This window comes from Siphateles boraxobius, unplaced genomic scaffold (assembly GCF_051911475.1).
Source record: "Siphateles boraxobius isolate OS27281-9 unplaced genomic scaffold, OSU_SipBor_1 26, whole genome shotgun sequence".
Classification (NCBI taxonomy): Eukaryota; Metazoa; Chordata; class Actinopteri; order Cypriniformes; family Leuciscidae; genus Siphateles; species Siphateles boraxobius.
The window spans coordinates 10350577-10375406 of NW_027508876.1; the positions used below are offsets into that span (position 1 = coordinate 10350577).

At 41.5% G+C, this 24830-nt stretch overlaps 1 protein-coding gene across 1 annotated transcript in view; it reads left to right on the forward strand.

The window, feature by feature from the left end:
* Window positions 1-24830, forward strand: part of gli3 (GLI family zinc finger 3) — a 248427-nt gene that overhangs the window by 169042 nt on the left and 54555 nt on the right. The window contains exon 5 of the mRNA XM_077244337.1: window positions 23245-23450. Within this exon, the coding sequence (XP_077100452.1) occupies window positions 23245-23450 (206 nt within the window). The remainder of the gene's footprint in view (window positions 1-23244; window positions 23451-24830) is intronic.

A 24830-nucleotide genomic window follows, 5' to 3' on the forward strand; every position in this document is an offset into this window, starting at 1 on the left:
GAGTGACAATATTCGGTCTCCTTGGTGACTGCTTTAGACAAACGGAGGCATTCGTCGCAAGTCAATTGCCCAACACCAGAGTTTACTCAAGAGTTAGAACCTCTTGTGCTCGGAGCAAGCAATAAAATAACACACATTACCAGACACACTCCTCACATACTTAATAGACTCACTGGCTTGGCTCAGCAGCACAGCTGCTTACAAGAACTGTAGTAAAGGAAAAAATGGCTTTCAGATTAACGAGATGAATCAAAACTACTCAAATGTGTTAAAGTGCATAATTTAGTTATCCAAAACCTGCCCTTTGTGTTCTCTTCAATCAATAATCAATTAATTCAGCCTAATATCAAGCAATTAGTGGAAATTACAAGCACCTTAACTGTTAATTTCCAGTCACTAATTGGGGTCAAATTAATAGTTACAGTCATTTCAGTCTTTCCCCAGGTAGCCAATGAGATTTAACTTGGCAAATTTGATGGCCGCTGTGCTGGAATGTGTTTTTGTGGGCAAAAGTAAAATGTTTAGGCTGTTGTCTCATGTTTTTCAACTACATTTCAAATAGGCTAAAGCAAGAGATTTCTTCCTGTTTTCTTTGTTTTCAGAGTGGCTCAGATGATTTGCAGTACGAAAGAGGAATGTTTATGCATAGGTTGTAATATTTTTACTCTCCCCTCGCTATTTTTCTATTCACTTTAAGAGTGGTAACCCAGATTTTTGCAGTTGGCTGAAGACATTGTTTGTTAGTGGGTTTTCAAAGTAATGCAAGTTAAGCAAAATAACAAAATAAGATGACCATTTGTGTTGATTGTGATAATACTGCTGCCCATCTCAAGCTTATTTTAGAAAGCAAAACGCAGCATTAAATTTTGGTGCATGCTTGCACTGTTTGTATGTGTGAGATGAGTGCTTTGAATTGTGATATTTACATAAACTGTTGTCAGGATGCCCAATCTGAGTGGCGAAGCTATGTTTAGCATAAAGAACAGTCTTTTGTCTCAACTGTCCTCTGAAAACGCAAACATGTGTGCACTCTCTCTTTCTTCATACACTCTCTCTGTTTTATAAATATAAATATACATTTACAAGGCCGATTTTAAGGGTGAGTATTCAAAAGTTTGGAGTCATTATATTTTTTTAATAGTTATTAATGAAATCACTTCTTTTCAGCTGTTGTTGCATAAAATAGATATAAAAACAGTAAATGCTTTAGCATTATTACAAAATATTTACATTTCAAATACATGTTGTTCTTTTAAAATTTTCTATTCATCAAAGAATCCTGAAAAAAATGCATCACAGTTTTCACAAAAATATTAAGCAAAGCAATTGTTTCAAAATAATAAGAAGAAATGTTTCTTGAGCACCAAATCAATGTTTTGGAATGATTTCTAAAAGATCATGTGACACTTAAGATGGAAGTAAAACAAGTTATCTTGGCTATCAAATTAATTAATTACATTTTCAAATAAATTAAAAAACAGTTATTTTAATCTGTAATAATATTTGAATCATTATATAAGATATTCTCCAGGACATTTGGCATTATTTAATGTGATATCTTCTTTTTTTTTATCAGGGTACTAGTAAATGTTGTATAAAATATAGTTTTTCCTGAAAATCTTGTGAAGTAAATTAGAATCCTGTAAAATTCCATAATTTTTGAATATTGGAAAGGAAAGTCCATAAAGTGCTGCAATCTTGAGTATGACATTAGAATGTCTTTTCTAATATCCCAACATGGAGACTAAGTCTAAAGAACGGTCCCCTTCATGCCTCCCCTTTCCAGATTTAAAATCTTAGCTTTCTCCTCTCTTATACTCTCTCAATCCGACCCCCTCATTTTCTCTTTAATTCCTCTCTCCTGTGCTGCGGTGTGAGGACAGGCGGTCAGGCGGTGGCTGGCCTCATGATTAATGATGTTTATACTTGACAGAAAGCTCTTTTATTTATCTGCATTGCTGCTCAGTAGATATCATCAGTCACCTGAATGAAAAATATTCACTCATACGAATTTTGCAGTATAATTGAGTGGAGTCACTTCCCTTCTGTCGTCTTTTACCTCCTTTCTCTGTACGCCTCCCTCTTTTTTCTCCTCTTTCTTCTCTTCTGCTATCTGGCCGTCTTATCATTGCCCTAGTAATTTTCACACTGCATGGTATGATATGGAAAGGCTGGCTTTAGCCGTATTTGACATTAAGCCTCTTCAATTTTCACGAGAGAAGAAAGGGAGAGCGAGAGAGAGAGGGGAAAATGCAAAGAAGTTGCATGCCACTTTGTGGAGATGCTCAAGAATGGACAAAATATCTCCCCTCTTTTTTTCTCAAGCAATTTCAGGATTTGGAAAGAAGTGAGATAAATTCCTTAGGAGAAATGAGAGCAGACTGATGTAATATCTTTTTTTCACTGCTTGGTAATACATTGGTTTCATCGCTTAAATGCACGGCCAACCCCTTTTTTTAATAGCTTTAAGCCAGTTTGAGGTGGGTATTATAGGCCTATTCAAGCATTACTTACAAGTAACAGATGAGCAAATGAGAGGATAGAGAAAGAGTGTGTGAGAAAGAAGCTATGTTTTCTGAGGCCTTCAATTTTCCAAGAATCCTTTTGTATGTACGCATATAGATTTGTTAATGTGTGACAATTTTAAACGGATTAAATACTAATTATTTATACTGTATGTAAAGCAAAAAAGGAAGTATTTTCTCATTTTTAAACACCTTTTCATTATGTGATTCTTTTTTTTTAAATGTCATATCTAAAAAGTAGAAACTGAAATTTTGCTTAATTTATTATTCAAATTAAATTTTTAAATATATAGTTTTGTCAACATCAGTTGTTAACAAATACTTGTCTTTTTTTCTACAGTAACCAACAACTATAGATATTTCAATGGTATATAATTTAAATGGTAAAGAACGCATTTTAAAAAAGAACTGCAATTCTTGACAGGCTAAATCCATGTAATCAAATTCAGGCAGTTTAAGGAGGGCGACTGTCAGTCATTCAGTGTCACTCAAAGGGCCACGTCCTCTTTTAATTGGCTTGAGAAGACACGCCCCCTCTCACACACTCTTTCACTCGCTCACACACAACTGATTGTCAAGTTAATTTATGAATTCATCCATCCAGTTTTTCATCACAGATTCTGCTGATGAATATGACAATTATAAATAGATTTTTTAATGAAGTCATTCTTTTTTATATACACAGAAATTTAGAACTGAATTGCACTACTCAATAAATCTTCTCTCATCATGTATATAAATAAATGTATACATTCAGATTCCAGTGTTAGTATAACTGATTGCACTCTGGTGAACAGTATTTCATTAGTGGATGAGTTAATGTGGAGAAGTCTGCCGTATATATATGTGCTGTGGCAGTTGGCCCCTGCGGAGGGGAGCAGGCTAAAAATGTGCAGTTTCCATTAAGGACTTCTGAGCAGCAGGCCCTGGTCTCTCGCTCAGGGGGGCAGTTAGAGTGTTCAACCAGATTTTCAGAACACAGCAATAAATCCTATACCTGCTCTCAGCCAGAAACCTATCCCACTCTCTCTGTGTCCCAAACACTCTCCGATTCCCTCTCTCTTGTGCCAGCATGCTCTCTTAAAGATCTGTGTAAATGTATGGAATACCAGTAAGGTATTTTACGACCTTACCACATGGAGCTGCTAAAACATTTGGTTGTCTGGAATAAGGTGGCTAGACATGCTAAGAATAAATTAATTTCTTCTCCTACTCCTGTCACTTAATTTCTCTGATTTATTATTATTCTTATAATAGCACTTAAAGGTGCAGTGTGTAACTTTTGGCGACATCTAGCGGTTCGGTTGCGAGTTTGCACTAAGGGCTCAGCCCACTGCTCACCCCTCCCTTTTGAAGAAGCTACGGTGGCTAAAACGGGACAAACATCGTCATCTGAGACAGCAGAGAATAGCCAGAGTAAACCAAGTTTCTGTACCACAGTCCATTATAAACCACATCATGGATAAAGATTACAAAACCATAGTCAGGTGAGGATCAAGGGTCTTAATACATAATATAATAATAGTAATCAGCTGATTGTCTTACGAACGTAACCAGCACATTCTCCCCACATAGCAAACCCATAATATAGCGAGGGAGAAGAACCACATGAAACTATGCAACTATATATTTTTTCTAACAGGGTAGTAAAAGTTTAGGTGGCTAATATGAGCTGTTACTGTGGATGAGCTGGTTAAAGCGTTAAGCCTTGTTTATACTCGACACGTCCGCATGAGCCCAAAGGTGCGTGCGGCAAAAATGACATGATTGTAACAGCGCCTCCGCATCCCCTAGACACCACTTACTACACACAATAGGGTTTTTTCTCTGATTATTGGAAACTCGATCGACTTAAAATGCTTCCAAGATCGACGGTTTGCTGATTCCTGTAACTGTTTTACGGTCAATGACAAGAGGCTCGTCATTACTAGCCTACTAGCCTACTAATCAGCTGTCTCACGAACGTAACCAGCACATTTATCCCCACATAGCAAAGCCATAACACAGCGAGGGAGAAGAATTAAGTTACATGAAACAATCCAACTTCATATTTACACCACTGACAAGGGAAAACTCACTACTCACGGTGTTTATGGCTAGCTTCTTCTAGCTTTCTGCGGCTTCTCTTTCAAGGTAGTGACGAAACACGCTCTGTAACGCTGTTTGTTCGCTGTCGGCTACGGTAGAAACATGACGTCACAATATGTTGGCCTTCATAGAAAGGGATTCCCGCGCCTATGTAGATATAAATGTCTCACTCTAAGGTAATAAAAACATTGCTGTTTATTAAGTAATTTCTTTATACACCACTGAACACATAGTTATGGATGTCATATTGCATTTCTGTTAATAGATACTCAAAATGTTTACACACTGCACCTTTAAATATGAGTTTTCTCCACTGATGTTACAGGGGTTTGTTTTTGTGTTGTCAAAATCATTCATTATTTATGAGGTACATTTGTAATTTTCAATCCTTACCAAAACCATTTTCTCCCTTTTCAAGTAGGACCAACTGTCTGTGAGGTCATTCACATCACATTTGGATGCGTGCAAACACGTTCATCACACTTTCCTTCTCTGTAAAAATGTCTTTCTCATATGCAATCACATATTCAAACAATTTGTAATATGTTTAAAGAGACCTCTTTGTCACAAATTGTGGCTTTAATACGAAACACCAAAGAAATTATCAAAATTTTGTGTTAATATTTCCAGAAAAATGTCTTCCCAGATAAAAATTTTCTTCATCGGAATCTCAAAAGTTTTTCCTCTCATACTTTAGGAGAAATAAAAATTAAATAAAAATATTCCAGGCATTAGTATCCAGACATTTTTTTTTTGTCTTCAACAATCCAAGAAGCAGGTGATTTAAAGTCTTCATTTGTTCTCATATGAATCTCACAGTTAAATAGAAATTTTATTTAATAAAATATATTTTTGTGATTTTCTTTTTTTAATGTTAAGTTAAAGCTGAACATGTGTGTGTTTGTGTGCATGCACATTTATTATAGAGTGAGTTTCTGGTCTTCTGTAGTATAGCATGTGATGTTCTCTGCTACTGCGACACACACACTCACACACATACACACACACACAAACACACACACAAACACACAGTTTGAGCCCCTCCCGTACGTTCACTCATGATTAAATATCAACACACTGTTCTTGACATTTTATTAGTTGAACAAGATGGATCTACTGGTGTGACTAAAGTAGGCTATTGCCGCCCACACCCTACCAAAAGCCTGCCTGCCTGCCATTTACATAGAAAAAAAATATGGGAGAGACTTTTGGGAGCAAAATTTTTTTTTTCTCTGCATCCTGTGGTAATTTTTTTACTAGCCACATGGAGTCCTCAACTGAAATCTTATTTTACAGTCTGAAATCCCTCAAACACAAATACTACACTGGCTAAATCCTTCCCTCACCTCCAATATCACCATCTCTCCTTGTGCCTGTCGCGGGACTCCTCAAGGTGGTTACTGTACCATATTGACACTGTCCAGGGTTGCTTAACCTTGTCTTTGTGTTTGGCTCCTGTTGCTGTTTCTTTGCCCGAGTCTGAATACGAGAGCTGCTTTGAGAAAAGGAAATGATATATTCTCTTTCTTTTCCATTGTGTTAAAAAACAACACTTATTTTCTTGCCTTCTGTTTTCTCGAATGGGGGTTTTGCTTAGAACACCTATCGACTTCGAGTATTACAAAACGAGCCAATGGCGATGAAATCCCATGGGTCTGCCGAATTTGCATAGCGTATCTCCGCCCCACCGCGTGGGTATAAAAGGAGGACGCCGGCAACATGCAGGTATGTTTTCGCTTCGGAGCCAAGAATATTTCTTCACTCCACCAATCATCTCTGACTTCGCTCTACGAGACGAGCTTCTCTCTCCGGTGTTGGTGTGACGGCGATCTGCAGCGAGCTCACAGTGCCTGTTGATCTGTGCAGTGATCTGCCAGTGTGTGTGTGTGTCTCCCTGTGCGCTTCAACATCGCAGAGTTTTTTCTCCTCTCATAAAAGAGCTCGCACGCGGCACGTCTTTTTAAAGACGGCTCGCCCGTGCATTTCTGGTTGCAGCGGACTGGTATCGGACTAGTGTGTTTGGGCTTTGATCATGCTTGAACAGCGCTCGTGGATGACTCATGTTCTCTCTGGGAACGTGATCATCGCGTCATATATAGGTAGAGACTCGGTGAACTCGCAAGAGTGAGTCCCCTCATCCACCACCCGATCTTCGGCTGGTGGCCAGGGTGACCTGAGGGTGTTGGTCTGGAACTAGGCGCCGACTATGTGTCCACGCCCCAGCCCCTCCTCTTTAATGACGGTGCCCACTAGCGAACTGATGATTCCACGAGTCTACCCTCGGGTGGCCCGTGTGTTTTCATTTGAAGCTACAGAGGATGTTGCTGTGTCTGTAGCAGCATCACTAGGTGGGCTTGATTCTTCTGGAAATGACGACTCGTCACAGCTGCCACCCTCTGGTGTGCATACGGCTGTGCCTGAGTCTGATCCAGAGATGACGGCCATGCTTTCCCGGGACGATTGGTTTTGGGTAAGGCCGCCGACGCGTCCACGGCAAACCCCAATATCTTTCCTCCCGGACGTGCATGATGAGATCACGGGTCCTCTCGTTGGTCTCATCCGCCTTTCCTCCCCTCAGGGGCCGCTGCCCATGGGTACACTGGGGTTCCCTCGGTTGAACGCTCTGTTGCCATGCTACTATGTCCTCAGAGTGCTTCCCGGCGCTATCCTAAGCACCCGTCCAAAGCCTGTAGTTCTTTTCGTCTACACTAATCTGTGGCGAAATCCTATAGTGCCTCAGGACATGCAGCTGCCTCACTGCATCCCATGACCGTTCTGCTGGTCTACCTGACCCAGATGCTCATCGACATGCAGGAGGGCGGGACTGACCCGAGGCTCTTCAGTGAGTTGCGCGCTGCCACTGACCTTGCTCTCCGAGCAACGAAAGTGGCCATACGCTCTCGGAGTCAGGTGATGTTCACCAGTCTGGGGCTGACCGGTCTGATGTGCACGATGTCGGGCGGACCCGTCTGCTCGACACCCCCATCTCCCAGGTCGGCCTCTTCGGCGGTGCGGTTGAGTGCTTCTGCCCAACAGTTCTCAACCGCCCATGAGCAGATTGAGGTTATTCTGCCCGACGGCCCCACCGTCCGCTCAGATCCCTCAGTCTGCCCACCGCCGAAGGCTCCCTCCCACGGTTCCAACCCCGCCCGTTCACCGGGCCTGGCTCTGGAAGACCGTAGGGGCGATGCCACAGCCCTCTCCAGCCCCGCCACCCGCTAAACGCCGGTTAAGCGGCACTTTTGAGATGGGCTGCTCAGAGATGAGACTCAGTTCATTTTCAGGAGTTGGTAGCAGGGCCACTCCTTTCCCCGGTGGAGGGCTGGGGAAGAATCCTTATTCAGAAAGAACTGACTCTTTCGTCTCTGAGCATATAGAGTTCTCGGACGACACAGAGCGCCGCCCACAAGCCGTGCTCTCCTCGTCCCCCTCTGTCCCAGAGGCGGTTAACACGGCGTGCCGTCCACGGACCGCTTCGCCCCTGTCCCCTTCTGTCGCCAGACCACTGGCAGAGCAGACCCCCGTGGAACACTGGTCCTTCCCTGGTCTCCTCTGTCAGGACGCGGAGCATGACCATGCCCCTGCACCGGGCCGCTATGCCACCCTCGCCTGGGCCGGTCACTCCGCTTCGCTGCCCCTCCGGGGGACGTCTGTGGTTCGCATGACCCCGCTGTTTCAGTTCTGGCAGCTTGGTTAGAGCTCCCAGCCTGTCCCGCTGGGTCTCCCGAACTATCAGGCGCGGCTATGCGATTCAGTTCGCACGGTCTCCGTCCACGCTTTAGGGAAGTTCGCTTCACTATGGTCGGTGGCAATGCCCCTATCATGAGAGCGGAGGTTGCTACCCTGCTGACGAAGGGTGCAATCGAGACTGTCCCTCCAGCCGAGATGAAGTCAGGGTTTTACAGCCCGTACTTCATTGTCCCCAAGAAGAACGGTGGGTTACGGCCGATCCTGGATCTGCGCGTCTTGAACCACTCCCTTCACAGGCTGCCGTTCAAGTGGCTCACGGCCAAACGCATTTTCGAATGCGTGCGGCCACAGGATTGGTTTGCAGTGATAGACCTGAAGGACGCCTACTTTCATGTCTCCATTTACCTCGACACAGACCGTTTCTCCGGTTTGCTTTCGAGGGGCAGGCATACCAGTACGCGGTTCTCCCTTCCGGGTTGGCTCTGTCTCCTCGCGTCTTTACAAAAGTCGTCGAGGCAGCCCTTGTTCCCCTACGCGAACACGGGGTTTGCATCCTGAATTACCTTGACAACTGGCTAATATTGGCTCACTCTCGAGATCAGGTTTGCGAACACAGAGACTTAGTGCTCCGGCACCTAGCCCGTCTGGGCCTTCGGGTCAACTGGGAGAAGAGCAAACTCTGCCCCGTGCAGAGGATCTCGTTTCTCGGTATGGAGATCGACTAGATCGCTATGTCCGCGCAGCTTACGAGCGAGCGCGCACACTCACTGCTGACTTGTCTTCGACAGTTCGATGGCAAGAGTGCGGTCCCACTGAAATTGTTTCAGAGGCTCCTGGGGCATATGGCTTCTGCAGCCGCGGCAACGCCGCTCGGATTGCTTCATATGAGACCGCTTCAGCTGTGGCTTCGCGATCGAGTCCCGAGGTGGGCATGGCGTCATGGCACGCTCCGAGTTCCAGTAACTCTGACCTGCCATCAGACCTTCACCCCGTGGAGGAACCTCAGTTTTCTACGGGCCGGTGTTCCCCTAGAACGAGTTTCCAGGCATGTTGTTGTCTCCACAGACGCCTCTTCCACGGGCTGGGGCGCCATGTGCAACGGACATGCTGCCGTGGGCTCCTGGACAGGACCCCAGCGCCTTCTGCATGTCAATTGCCGCGAGTTGCCGGCAGTACGCCTTGCCCTGCACCGTTTTCGCACGTTGCTCAAGGGTCAACACGTACTAGTCCGTTCAGACAATACCGCGACAGTAGCGTACATCAACCGTCAGGGTGGTCTACGCTCCCGCCGTATGTCGCAACTCGCACGCCACCTCCTCTTATGGAGTCAGAAGCACCTGAGGTCCCTTCGTGCTATCTACTTTCCGGGAGATTGGAACCTTGCAGCCGACGAGCTGTCACGGTTTCGGCCCATTCCCGGCGAATGGCGACTCCATCCCCAGTTGGTCCAGCTGGTTTGGGACCAGTTCGGGGACGCACAGATAGACCTGTTTGCCTCCCACGACTCATCCCATTGCGCCCTGTATTACTCCATGTCCGAGGGCACCCTCGGCACGGATGCAATTGTGCACAGCTGGCCGCAGGGCCTACGCAAATATGCGTTTCCCCCAGTGAGCCTTCTCGCACGGACCCTGTTCAAGATCAAGGAAGACGAGGAGCAGGTCATTCTGGTCGCGCCGTACTGGCCCGTCCGGACCTGGTTCTCCGAACTGATACTCCTCGCGACAGCACCTCCTTGGCCAATTCCTCTGAGGAAGGATCTCCTTTCTCAGAGACGGGGCACCCTCTGGCACCCTCGACCCGATCCTTGGAGGCTCCAAGTGTGGCTCCTGGACGGGACGAGGCAGGTTTGAGTACCCTGCCACCTGCGGTGGCGGCTACCATCACTTCCGCTAGACCATCGTCCACGAGACATGTCTATGCGTCGAAGTGGAACCTCTTCGTCAACTGGTGCTCTTCTCGCCGAGAAGACCCCAGGAGATGCCCGATCACTGTCCTGCTTTCCTTCCTGCAAGATGGGCTGGAGCGAAGGCTGTCTCCCTCCACCCTGAAGGTGTATGTGGCCGCTATCGCCGCATATCACAAAGCAGTTGAAGGTAAGTCTCTGGGGAAGCACGACCTGATGGTCAGGCTCCTGAGAGGGAGACTGAATCCTCCTCGTCCTCCTCTCTTTCCCTCTTGGGACCTCTCAGTGGTGTATAATGCCTTACAGAGGCCTCCCTTTGAGCCTCTGCAATCAGTTGAGCTTAAATTCCTGTCTATAAAGACAGCGCTCCTGGTTGCATTGGCCTCCATCAAGAGGGTAGGGGACCTGCACGCATTCTCCGTTGAAGAAGCGTGCCTGGAATTCGGGCCCGGTCACTCTCACGTGATCCTGAGACCCCGGCCTGGATATGTGCCCAAGGTTCCCACCACTCCCTTCTGGGACCAGGTGGTGAACCTGCAAGCGCTGCCCCTGGAGGAGGCAGACCCAGCCTTGGCACTGCTCTGTCCAGTACGCGCTCTCCGTGCCTACGTAGACAGGACGCAGTGTTTCAGGACCTCAGACCAGCTCTTTGTCTGTTATCGTGGGAGACTGAAGGGAAAGCTCTCTCAAAGCAGAGGTTGTCCCACTGGATAGTGGACGCCATTGCTTTGGCTTACCAACAGCAAGGCTGACCGTGCCCCCTTGGTGTGACAGCCCACTCCACCCGGAGTGTGGCTTCCTCTTGGGCTCTAGCGCATGGCGCCTCGCCTAGGCAGACATCTGTAGAGCTGCAGGCTGGGCGACACCCAACACATTCGCCAGATTTTATAATCTCCGAGTGGAGCCTGTGTCCTCTCGTGTACTCGCTTCAGTCAGCTAGTACTGGACCCGCTCAGTTGTGTTCGCTTGCTCGCCATTCCACTCCACGGACTGGATAGGTGCGATTATTCCTCAGGTGAGCCTTCCTCTCTGAAGCCCCTGAGTTCCTCCAGCACTGTTGACGCTGGCACCAGTGTCTATTGCCTGTGCGTCGGCTAGGTGCCTCCGTGTGCATTGTTCCTCCCTGATTAACCCCCACATGTGTATTTCCACTGTAAGCCTCCTTGAGCATGTGTCTTTCCCTTGGCAAGCCACCTTGCCACTCCTGGAGTTGAAAGTTGTCACCCCTCGGGCTGGTCACTCCAGCGTTCCTCCATATGAAGCCCTCCGGCCATATGTGTGTTCTTAAGTCCTCCCTACGGGTAGGCAAGCTGCGGCATATCTCCTCTGAGATATGCTTCCCAGTGTACCTTGGTATTCCTGTGTTAAGTAGGACTCCTTCGTCCGTGCCAGTATCACGACAGGGGGATCAGACTTTCGCAGGGCACTGGAAGACAGCTGTGAAGGTGGCGTGATTTCATGGGGACCCCCATTCGTCGTCATCCGACGTAACTCTGAGTGACTACGAAAGGGAACGTCTCGGTTACGTATGTAACCCTCGTTCCCTGAGTAGGGAACGGAGACGTTACGTCTCCCTTCCACTTCCGCTGTACCGCTGGGCAGACGCCTGAGTTCAGTCTCGGCTCCTCAGCGAAGACATACCTGCATGTTGCCGGCGTCCTCCTTTTATACCCACGCGGTGGGGCGGAGACACGCTATGCAAATTCCGCAGACCCATGGCATTTCATCGCCATTGGCTCGTTTTGTAATACTCGAAGTCGATAGGTGTTCTAAGCGAAACCCCCATTCGTCGTCATCCGACGTAACGTCTCCGTTCCCTACTCAGTGAACGAGGGTTACATACATAACCGAGACGCTTTTTAAATAAAATGTATATTTATTTATTTTTGATTATGCAAACAATTTATTAATCTAAACTTTAAAATCTTGCAAGGGATTTGTATCTTGAAGTATTTAAAAGGTTTATACTGTATAGATGTGGTTTGTAAGCAGAGTGTGTGTACGTGTGTGCTTCCCCATGAGGATAGTAAAACCTGTGGTCACCTACATTGTGGGCACCAGCCAGCGATCCCCACAAGGGAAATGGGTTAATAAACATACAAAATTATATTTTTTTGAATATGTAAAAATGCAGTTTTGTACAGCATAAAAACCATTCTGCCTACGCAGAGTCCTCACAAATATAGCGAAACCGTGTGTGTGTGTGTGTGTGTGTGTGTGTGTGTGTGTGGACATGTGGGTAGCTGTGGCCATACATGCAGTATAGGGGTATTTTGTCTCAAGATGAACCCAAAATGAAAAGTTCATAGTAGGAAATTAGAGATAAACTACAAAGCCGAACTTAATCTCATTTGTATCTCTTTCTGTCTCTGTCTGTCTGTCTCTCTCTGTCTCTCTCTGTCTCTCTCTGTCTCTCTCTCTCTCTCTCTCTCTCTCTCTCTCTCTCTCTCTCTCTCTCTCTCTCTCTCTCTCTCTCTCTCTCTCTCTCTCTGGGAAAGTGAGGCGGTCCCTGGTGGTCCTAAAGGGAGGCGCTATTCATTAAGTTTAACATTTATCTCCACCCCATTCCCCCTCTCATCCCTTTCATCTCAACCTCTTCTCTGTATCTCATTGACTGTGGGTGTGAAAGGAACATAAATTCACAAATAAGGGAGGACACTATTCTTCCCCTTTTTGTTCAGAAATCCTCTCACCGGTTATTTAGCTGCGCAGTACTTGGTAGCCTTGTCCGCCTAAATAAATTAGAAATAAACATAAAAAAACTAGTAGGCTATTTGCAGTAAATTAAATCGTTTTTGACCAAATTATTTTGCACTGAAATGACACACTCTGTCGGCTCTGACAGCGTTGCATCACGTGCACCTGCGCAATATAATCACCTATGATTTTTGAAAATAGTACTATGTCAACTAGTAATATCAGCACAAAAACTGTTGAGGAATATGCAACATAATTTAGACAATTATTTTTGTCATATGTTATAATAACTGACAGACACTATCGTTTCAGGCGCTCTGTGCATGTCCTCGCACAGAGCGAGGCTGAAGCTCAGCTTCATGGCTGAGACATGAATAGACTATTACCTTTAAAGCTTTTACTCTTAAACACACAAGGCACGTCCACTTTAATAAAAAAAAAAATCGACAATTCCTTCTGTGATATTATTTTTGCGTTTGGATGATAGAGGAGGCTTAAAGGAGAACTCCGGCGCAAAATGAACCTGGGTTGTAATAACACGTTGGTACCGAGTCGACTGTTCTCTGGGTTTTGTTTTCATGATAATCGAGTGGAAAGAGTTTTATCTCTAAAAACTGTTTAGCTTATAACGCTAGTATATGGGGCATATAATAAGTAAAAAGAGATCGCTAGTTAATACCACTAACAAGGCTCAAAATACCCCCACACTAACACGGTAGCTTAATGAGGGTATCTACATACAAACCTAAGCACTGAGAACTTTGTAAGTGTACAGACAGTTTAATAATAATATACTTTATAAAGACAGTACCATCGCGTATACAGGCAGGAACCATCTTTGGGAAACAGCCTCGACCAGTCGAACTACTAACGCCGTGCTAAGTGAGCTGAACTGTGAGATTCCAAGTCACAGTTCAGCTCGTAGCACGGCGTTCGACTGGTCGAGACTGTTTTCCAAAGATGGCTCCACGATGGTACTGTCTCTACGTTCTCCTTTAACATCCAGCGTGGTCTGGGTGTGTCTGGGGGATGCTACCGTCATTGCGGGTGGGTGCGCCTGCAGTTATAAAACGATTATTAGACTAAAACATTGAACTATGCCAATTCTGATATGTTCATTTAGCCTACTCAAAACAGACGGGGCAAACTAACGCAGACAGGTTAGCTTACGGTTTTTAGGTGATATGCCATGTTTGTAGTCGAGCTGTGATATGCAAATCCAAATCCAAATCCCAAAAAAGTGGGCTAATCCAAAAAAAGTGAAAACAAGGGGGTTGTTCTGAAGACAAACTGTTACCTGTGAAACAGTGGTGCTCTGAAAACACCCCCATTAGCAATTAGTGCTTTCCACCTGATGAAATTAGCATGGCAAAAAATCGACCAATCAGAATTTTGGTCGAGCCAGAACATATCGACCAATAAATCGACGAGTCGACTGGGAGATTTTGCATCAAATATGTATTTATTTGATGCAAAAAGGCTTTCTCCTTCCACTTAATATGCAGTGATTTGTAGGTTGATTTCCTTGAAAACTGCAAACACTGTGGCTCAATGAAGATATCACAACAATGGCATGTGTTCGGAGCGGGAGTATCTTTTTGTCCAACCAATGGAAGACAAGGGGAGTGTCTATGAAATCTGTTTGAAAAAGGTTGGCTGCATTGAGAACAACACTGCTACTATAGCGGAAATAGTAGTATGCTATTGTTGTTCAGAATAACATACTAGCATTAATTTTACTATTGCTATTATTATTAATGTGTTCTGATTCACATACTATTTAAAACAACACTACTGTAGAGTAAATAATAAAGGATGAGTCAATTTTTCCAAAAAATGTTGTTTACTCACCCTCATGTTGTTCAAAACCTTTGTGACATTATTACTTCTGAAGACGATTTTTTTCTTTTCTTTTTCTTTTCTTTTTTGTCCATGCAATGAAAGTCAATGGTCACCAAAACAGTTTGGTTACCAACATTCTTTAAACTATTTTATTTTGTGTTAGAAAATAATGTCATAAAGGTTTGGAACAGCATGAGAGTGAGTAAATGATGACAGACTTCTCATTTTTAGATGAACTAATCCCTTTAAGCTAGTGTTCTGAATGTAGCTAAACATTTATGTTATTTACAGAAATGTAAATAAGTTTTTTAAAGGCAACACTTTTGGCCAAATGGTTCAATAGTCCATTAATATTTACACACATACTGACATAAGGTTTCAGTATTCACTCTTAACACACACTGCCTTTTATCTGCTAATAGCTGGCACAAGCATTTTCATACGTGCTTTTTTTTGTTCTGTGCTCTATAGTCAATATTCATTAATGTATGTCATGTTATCTCTCCAGCTAGTGAATCATACGACATTCCTCACACCCTGAGCTTTCCTCAACCCCTCTTGTTATTTATTTCTTACTCTCAGGTTAGCTTTTAAACTTTTCTAAGCTTTTTTGTCTCTCTCTCTCTCTCTCTCTCTCTCTCTCTCTCTCTCTCTCTCTCTCTCTCTCTCTCTCTCTCTCTCTCTCTCCTTTGATCTCTGAGAAAAGAGAAACATTAAAGAGCCGCTGTTTCCGCTGTCAGGGGCCATCTCCCGTTTCCCCTCATCGTTCTCCTGTCCTCTCCTCTCTTTCACCACTCTCCTACACCCCTTGCTCTACTATGCCCACTCTTTTTTCTCCCCTATCCTCTGTCTCGTCTATTTCTCTCGCTGCTGTGCCGGGGTTCTGGCATTGTGCTCCAAGAAGAACTTGTGCTCTAGTCAGAGAACTATGGGATCTCATTATATCTTGCATCAATCAGGGAGCTCAATTCAGACTTCCTGTCAATTTTGGGAAATAAAAGACAGATGACACTTACTGTCCATTTTTATTCATTTTCTTGTGATCATTACTTATTTTATGACCTAGCTGTTAAGAACGATCATTATTATTTTATTGCTCATACTTAGAACAAACCTCTGTTAAGTATTACATTTTAGCATGTTTGTTAATATTTTAAAATGTTATATTCTACTATTATATAGAAACAGTAATTTATTTATTTATTTATTGGCACTTGTGACCTTGAACATAATCACTAATTAAGCTCAAATTATGTTTACACAGTCTGAGAGGAACAAAGTTTAGTGTGCCTTCTTTTTGAATCAGACACAACAATGTAAGCTGATGCAAGCTAATATTTATTTTACTCTCACCACAAGTATATATTGCAGACCGGCTGCTCTGATCATTGCAGGGAGCCGTTACACCAGTTTGTTTAAACCGCAAAAGTCACAACGTCTGCTGCCAGCATAATATTAACATGGCCTGACACCATTTCCTGTTGAAGAATAACACAAGCACGTCAGTCCAAATGTGTTCATTTAAGCTGCAAGCACAGCCTCATGAGGAGAACGAGGAGAATGAACATGTGACAACGTGCAGAAGGAGAGAATGAGTGACAGAGAACAACGAAAAAGTGTTTGTCTTTGTGGAAGGGGGGGGGGGGGGGGCAGGTAATGGTTTTCATATGTGGAGCCCTCTCTATCCCTTTCTCTCCCTCGGCCTGTTCATATATAACTATTCAAGAGGTGGAATTACTAATGTTTAAGGATTTCAAATCTGTATTTCAAATGGACAACCTTGAAAACTACACATTTAGTATACTCGGATCCATGAATAAGCAAATTAGCCCTTCCTCAACTTAATCACACATCTCAGAGATCCACTTGGTCAACTTTACCCAAGTTACATTAGTAAATGCTGCACAGTGGTATCACTCTTTACAACGTCGGACACATAATGGTAACTAATGTGATTAGCCTTTTGCTTGACTATGTTATCAAACAGCTAACAATTTGTTGGTAATGTTACACAAACCATGTCCACATTCGCCATGTCAGAGTCAGTCAGCTGCCTTCTAAAATTCAGCATCCTTACAAATGCTTTGAACAACTCAGAGCGTCAGTGGAGAAGGGGATTTAGTTCATCATAACATCGTAATATACATCATACATCCGGCATATTGCTAAATCTACCCGATTTTCATATCAACATACAAATATACCGGGATATCCTGGCTTCTCTTGAGACTCCCTTGCTATTGGGATGTTAATGATATGCTAAAGACCGCCGACACGTTGACGTTACAAGTTTGTTACGTAAGAAACACCAGCGATTTCGAACATGCTTTTTTGAAGCATAGTCTTTGTTCACTGAAGTTTTAAGGAGAAAATGCTCAGCCAGGGCTGCCAACTCTCACACATTCAGTGTGAGACTCACTCCATTGACACTTTTCACACACTCTCATGACGCACATCCATTTTCTCACGCAGAGAAAAATCGCGAAGCAACACTGACACACAAGACAGAGCAGGTTACTTTTTGATATGAAACAAATTCTCAGCTCCCAGATTCTGGTCGATTTTATAACGAAATTCAAACAATAAATACCGTTTTTGCACTCGTAAATGTGATGACAGATCGCTGTAGACCTCAGACCTCAGATCAGGTGGCACATGAACTGATCATCTCTTACTGTTTACTACTAATTAATAGTAAATAAACACAAATGAACAATAGGAAATGTTGAAAGATACAATACAACTTACCAAAATGTATATGCCTCTTACATAATATCGATCAATAAGTGTTTTTCAACAGCAAAAATAGGTCACGTGATGTTACATAGCACATGATGTTACATTTACCTCAGGAAAGCCATTTAATGACCAAAGCACGTTTGTTGGCTAGAAACATTACCTATAGAGTATTATGCTAAATATGTGCATTTATTATATTTTTACTTATATCATTAAAGTATTATAACGTTGTTGTTATTATAATAAAAAATGCATTTTATTTAATTTGAGTTGTTATTTTTAACCTTTTTAACATAAAATAACCTTGGTTATTTTTAATAATAATACCAGCTGACAGGGCTCTCCTATGTTAACATCATTAGGTGATTTTTTTTCTTGAGAAAAAACAACATGGATCTTCTGTACCTAATAGTTATCCAAATTAATCGATATTGAATCAAGTTCGGAATCAAATCACAAGAATTGAATTGAATTGAAATCGAGAAATTTCTGTCAAGCTATAATAAAAACAGTAGCCTAGCAGTCATTGTACCATGTGAACATTGTAACATGTCGTCACTAAACTTAATAAAATTAGAGACCAAATGTTTTGACAATCATGCAAGGTTTTTTTTTTTTTTTTTTTTTTTTTACATTCCCCCCTTTCCATAATTCTCACTCCAAGCAAAAGTTGTCAGCCCTGACTCAGCAATGGTCTTGACATGGACATATAAACAATATTATAAAACATAATTTCTGATCAGATAAATTCAGCCTTGGTGAGCATAAGAGACTTCTTTCAAAAGCATTAAACTCTAAACTTTTGAACAATATGTATCAGTTTATCTTGCATTCTTTCTGATAAAACTGTATATTTGTAAAATAAGAAACAAGTGGCCGTTTGTTTTCCCTTACCTTCTAAAACAAGTTAAGAATGAGTTTGTAGAGTTACCACTAAAAGTACTGTATTTTAATATGGTAGCAATCAATATATAGGTCTGAGGGGGTGTAAATTCAGTGCAGTTCATGTCAGGTTTGTTTTTGCCAGTGCTAAGGGCGATTGATTTTTTTAGCAGTGTGAAAGCTACTATTGCAAATATTGATTCTTTAGTAAAGTGTCATGATTGGAGATAAATAATAATTGTAGGTTATTTTGTCATGATTGTCATAAAAGATTCATCATGAAAGTGTGTGTGTGTGTGTGTGTGTGTGTGTGTGTGTGTGTGTGTGTGTGTGTGTGTGTGTGTGTGTGTGTGTGCGTGCGTGCGTGCGTGCGTGCGTGCGTGCGTGCGTGCGTGCGTGCGTGCGTGCGTGCGTGTGTGCGTGTGTGTGTGTATGTATGTACGTGTTTGTTTAGTTTAGGCGATCGGGGCCATACTCCATTGCATAGATAAGGCATGAGTTTTTTTTTTTTACATTCCCCCCTTTAGTAGTTTGCTGATATTTCCACATTATAAAGACACACACCCTGAGTGTGCTGTCACTCACATTTGCATGCCTGAACACACATGCTACCAGTATGCTGTAGCATGGGTATGGGAGTGTGTTTTAGGGGAGGAAGTATAAACATGTCTTGTGATTGAAGACGTGCAAAATGGCCCTTAGTGCCTATGAGAGAACATGGCAAGCAGTTGGGTCAGACATTCCAAAAGCGAAACACATCTTCGTTAATATGTGAACCTGAACAGATCTGGTAAACTCAAAACTGGCACAATCTTTCATCTTGAAAAGTACTGCAAAGTCATTTGACATTCAGAGATGAATAGACAACGTTTAGTGTGACTTTATAATCGTAAAATCCTATTACAACTATAATATTTTGCAACTACATGTCTACTAACGCTCATTAGATTATAGTCGACTGTTAGGTCTAATACTGACTACTTGACATGTACTTGCAATGTTACTTACAATCAGTAGAATGTCAGTTGGGGGACTATCAAAATAAAGTGTTAGCAGATATTAAACAGACAGTCTACTAATACTCTAATGACTGGTAGTTGACATGTAGTTAGAATATCTAAAGTGGACTATTGAATTGAAGTGTTACTGTAGTTATTAACATCAGTATTTATTTAAATGTTTATTTTGCTTAAAGTATGGTTTTACTTAACAAACAGAGAATTTGCAGAGAATTAGTAAAACTTGAAATTAGCATGATGTAGACCGTAATTAATTCTATACTATTATAGTTTTATTAATATTTTGATATTATTTCGCTTTTATTTTAATTAGTGATGTCAATCAATAAGAAAAATAATGAATGAAGTACTCGTTTTTCTGTAATTAATTGTGATTAATCACACCTAACATTAAAGTTTTTATCATATTTTATATTGTAATAATTTGACATTTAAACTTCAAATTAATGTAGAAACAATAAATACAGTATTTTTTAAATATCTGATCTAACTGGTATGAAATATACAGAAATTGAAGTTATCAAATACTGCACTCTTCACTGCATAAATTATAAATTAAATATAGATTAATTTTTATTAAAGCTACAAAAGTTATTCAGTCAAGAGAAGTGATGACGGAAACCAAGAGTGAAACTCACAACCGTACAGAAACCCAAACCTCTCAGAGGTTTATATGCACCACATTTCTACTACCATTTCTTAGCAATACAAGTTACATTAAATATTGGTATAGTGATTTAGTTTTAGCTTGGAAAGATATAGAATTAATTCATTAATTCAAGAAATACAAAAATAAAAATATCCCTTTTATTGAAAACAACATTAAGAAACATAATTGTTTTAAATATCTTACAACATTGTTTACGTGGTGGACAGCTAACAGTATTTTTCATTTCACCTCCTCCTTGGACACCATTATGGAACAACAATATGTTTACTATCAACAAAAAATATTTTCTCTTCCTAAAAATGAAAGAGAAAGGAATATTAAACTAAGGATATGTTTTTGAAACGACTACTTTAAAAATACAATATTCCAGAAAACACACGCTATTATTACATACAATTAATGGAAGCTATTAAAAGTAAATTTAATATTAATAGCTTTGTGAGTAGTAATCATAAACTTTTTTTACAAAATTAAATCTGTACCTTTTATCAAATTATTATCACGGATTTATAATACCCTAGCCTCCAATGATTCCATAATTTCTCTACCTACAGATAAATGGAATAACGATCTAGTTCTGAATATACTAACCTAGACCTTTCAGAACTTTGCAAAAATACGTTTGTCATATCTAGTAATTCCAGAAAACAGTTATTACAAATCAAAACACTATATTAAGTATACATCACAAAAAGTAAACTGTCTCTCATGGGCCATGCCAACACTAATAAATGTACATAGTCAAAATAGTATAGATGATTATATCCACTCCTTCTGGAACTGTACATACATAAAGAAAATCTGGTCAGAAATTATATATAAACTTGAAGTGATCCTAGATTTGAATCTCTCTAAATTCCCTTCAGTAATTCTGTAAGGAGATCTTTCTCATATTAGCGCTTCAAAAGTAACATGAAAGTAAAAGTAAAGTTTATCTTTACCTTATCCATATTAGCAAAATAAGTAATACTATTAAACTGGAAGGATAACAAAAAAATCTATTACCCAATGGTTCAATTTATTAGTAGACACACTTAAGAAAATGACTGCGTCACTTTGAAACAAAATGACTGCTTTTAAAAATATGGAGCCCTCTTCTAAAGTTCTTGGACAGATGATCATGAAACATGAAATAATGCATATAATCAAGGTGTGGATAAATTAGATGTTAAATAATGTGAGTTTACAGTTAAGTGTATTTGTTTTTGTTGTTTTTGTATAGATTTGTTTATTTGTCTATTTATTTTGTATCCAGCAATGTATGTTGTTGTGTATGTGTATCTTATGGTCATGCATATTAAAGAAGGGGTTGAAAAAAATGGGAATTTTGTGTGTTTTTGTCCGTTCAAGTGCAAAAGAAAACTCAATGTGGCCGACACGTTGTCTGAAGTGACTTTCTGTGCGCATGACCCGTGTGTGTCACATAGACAGGAGATTCACAGACGCACGGAAGACAGTGCTGCACTGAGCCCTGAGCCGCACTCTTTTGTGTCTTGTCGTGCTTGATTGGTTTAAAAGCATTTGCACGTATAAGAGCGTGATCATATAATGTAATGCTAGCTAAAGGATGATGGAAAAAACAGATGCTACGCAGCATAATTGCGTTAAATATTTGAATGCGTTAAATTGAAAAAAAAAAATCATCGCATGCATTAACGAGTTAATTTTGACAGCCATCGTTTTAATATTTTCAGTTTTCATTTTAGTTTTAGTTAAAGTTTTAGTAATTTTGTGCTTTTTTTCTATTTAGCTTTCTAATCTAATTAGCTATCTAATATTTATCTAATTTTAATTCAGCTTAATTTCAATCAAAGAAAGCTATTTTTAATAGTGTTAGTTTTTAATCAACTACAACAGAACTGGATGTAAGTGCTGATTCCATGTAGATTCAAAGAATAAGTGACTTTTTTCTTTTCTTTTTTTCTGATTATTTGAAATGAAAGCTATTAAATCAGGTTCAATGCTGTATTGCTTATATACAAAATAATCTCCATTCACTTTCAGCTTGCCTAAAACCCTTTAGAATTTTAATGAATGATTTAAAGACACTTTAAGAAAGAGTTTTGTTGGTTCTGCTTTAGTTCTTCATTTTAAGAAACAGGCCAATCTCTTTCATTGGTGGCTGGTGAAGTAGACTCCTGAGGCCAACAGGAGACAATTCAGAGTGGACAAGCTTTAGACTGTAATTGAGTCCATCTGGCCCTTCAGAGAGGTCATTTGAAATCAAAGTTATCTACAGAACTTTTGTTTTGTGTGTGTGTGTGTGTGTGTGTGTGTGTGTGTGTGTGTGTGTGTGTGTGTGTGTGTGTGTGTGTGTGTGTGTGTGTGTGTGTGTGTGTGTGTGTGTGTGTGTGTGTGTGTGTGTGTGTGTGTGTGTGTGTGTGTGTGTGTGTGTCGAGTACGTTTGCAAGAGTCAGTAATTATTATTTTAGAGTAATTAGGCCAAACATTTTCAGATTTTTGAGCAATAGTGAAGATTATCTTCTTCATTTTATTTTATTCTTTCTTAAAAGCCCATTATTCATTAAATTCATACAGAAGAAACAAACTGTATTTGGTTTTCCTCATACTAATTCATGCAAACCCACACTGACAGTCCTGCTTGAAGAAAACTAAAACAATAATGGTTGAATAGAGGCTGTTTAAGGTAACAACAAAATCCTCAGCAGACTGAGTGACACTCACCATCTCAAGAAGATCTGGCAAGGCATTGTGGGTAGCGGTAAGAATTCCTGGCCGTCTCTGTCTGATTAAAATGTGATGTTTTGAAAGCTGGCTTTGATCTTAGGAAATGTCTGCGAGGAAGAAGTTGGAATTTAGTTTGGGCTTTTTCCCTCCCTCTCACTCTGTGATTTGGCCCTGCAGATGGAGGCCGATAGATAGTGCCACCATTCATTTCCTGCTCAAGCTCCTACACCATTCTGTGCAGATGCTAGACCTGGAGCAGGGATCCAGAAAGAATAGATCACATGCCGAGCTTTTGTGGCTTGTGCTGAGCTCTGTTTTCTTCTATGCTTCATGCTAAATGTATGCATGTGCTTTGGTTTGTACATGCACAGTTAACATGACATTTTGCAAATAAACCCAAAGACTTGGAACATCCCACCCCGCTGAATGGTGGAAGAATACACCATCTGAAAAAGACTCCTAAGGTGCTTAAATGCTTTTCTTCGTCTCTGATTCCAGGCCTCCTGCATTGGCAGCCAGCCCAGCATTTTCTGATATCTCCCTTATCCGGATCTCGCCGCACCGAAACCCTTCAGTGGGGGCGGAGTCGCCCTTTAACCCCCCACATCCATACATTAACCCCTACATGGACTACATCCGCTCACTGCACAGCAGTCCTTCTCTGTCCATGATCTCTGCGGCAAGGGGCCTCAGTCCCGCAGATGGTGAGTACCTCAGAGACCTGTTCTGGGCCCACTAAAAGTCTTCTAAATGTCAGTCTATTGTGAGCAGATCTATCTATCTATCTATCTATCTATCTATCTATCTATCTATCTATCTATCTATCTATCTATCTATCTATCTATCTATATGTCTGTCTCTCTATCTCTCTATCTCTCTGTTTGTCTGTCGTTCCATCTGGTAAAGTCTGGGATGTGGCAAACATATTATTCTTTTAGTTAGCTTCTCTCTGGAGGAGGAGACCATAGTTTGATCATTTGGATGGGGTCACTCTCTATGTTCTTTGTCTCATTTTAGAAAACCTCTGGAGGAACATTCAGTGTCAGGCAGAGACTAGCGATCACATCCTGAGTTAAGAGGGGGGTGAAGTTCAAGGCCATGGTTGAGGGCGGAGGGCACGAGAAGGGAGGGAAGGATGAGAAGAGGGAATGGTTTAGAGGATGGACTCCAGAGGACTTCAGGGAGCCATTTTTGTTCTTTTGCGTGAAGGCGGACTGGGAAATTCATTACAGGGTCAGCAAGAGCCTGCTGTTTTTAAAGAGTCTCTGCAGTATGCTGGCCTTTTGGCCTTCTCTGCAGGCATGGAGTTTTAATTGAAGCCTGAAGCTCAAATACCAAAGGGGGCCTCTCTGAGGCCACAGATAATCATGGCTGTATTGAACTGCGGTGCCATCTCATGTCAGCCAGGTCTTGCTATGTACCACGTGTGTCAAAGGAAGAAATTAAACATTTCCAGATGTATAGTTATTAAGGGCTAAATTAAACTTGCTGATACAGTTTGTTTTGATGTGACCTTTTGTGGTTTGGGTGAAAACTGAAAAGCCATTTGTTTATCTGCCAAAAAATGCCTTTTTACCCCAGACTACAAAAAAGTCACATTTATTTATTGATTGATTGACTGATTGATTGATTGATTGATTGATTGATTGATTGATTGATTGATTGATTGACTGATTGATTGTGATTGGGGATGGTGATGGCGCAGTGGATAAGACACATGCCTTCGGTGTGAGAGACCCGGGTTCGAATCCACTGTGAGACACCAATGTGTCCCTGAGCAAGACACTTAACCCCTAGTTGCTCCAGAGGCGTGCGACCTCTGAAATATAGCAATTGTAAGCCGCTTTGGATAAAAGCGTCAGCTAAATGAATAAATGTAAAATGTAAATTGATTGATTATGGATAGCTCTGTAGAACAAACTACGATATAGGATGAATTATAATTATTTTATTTCTTTTATAACAGTAATACAATTCCTATTTTCCTATAAATATACCTATAAATATATGCAATGATTAATACAATTCTATACTGAAAACAACAAAATATGTTTTGGATTCTGTTGTCATTGTGTCCTGTCATC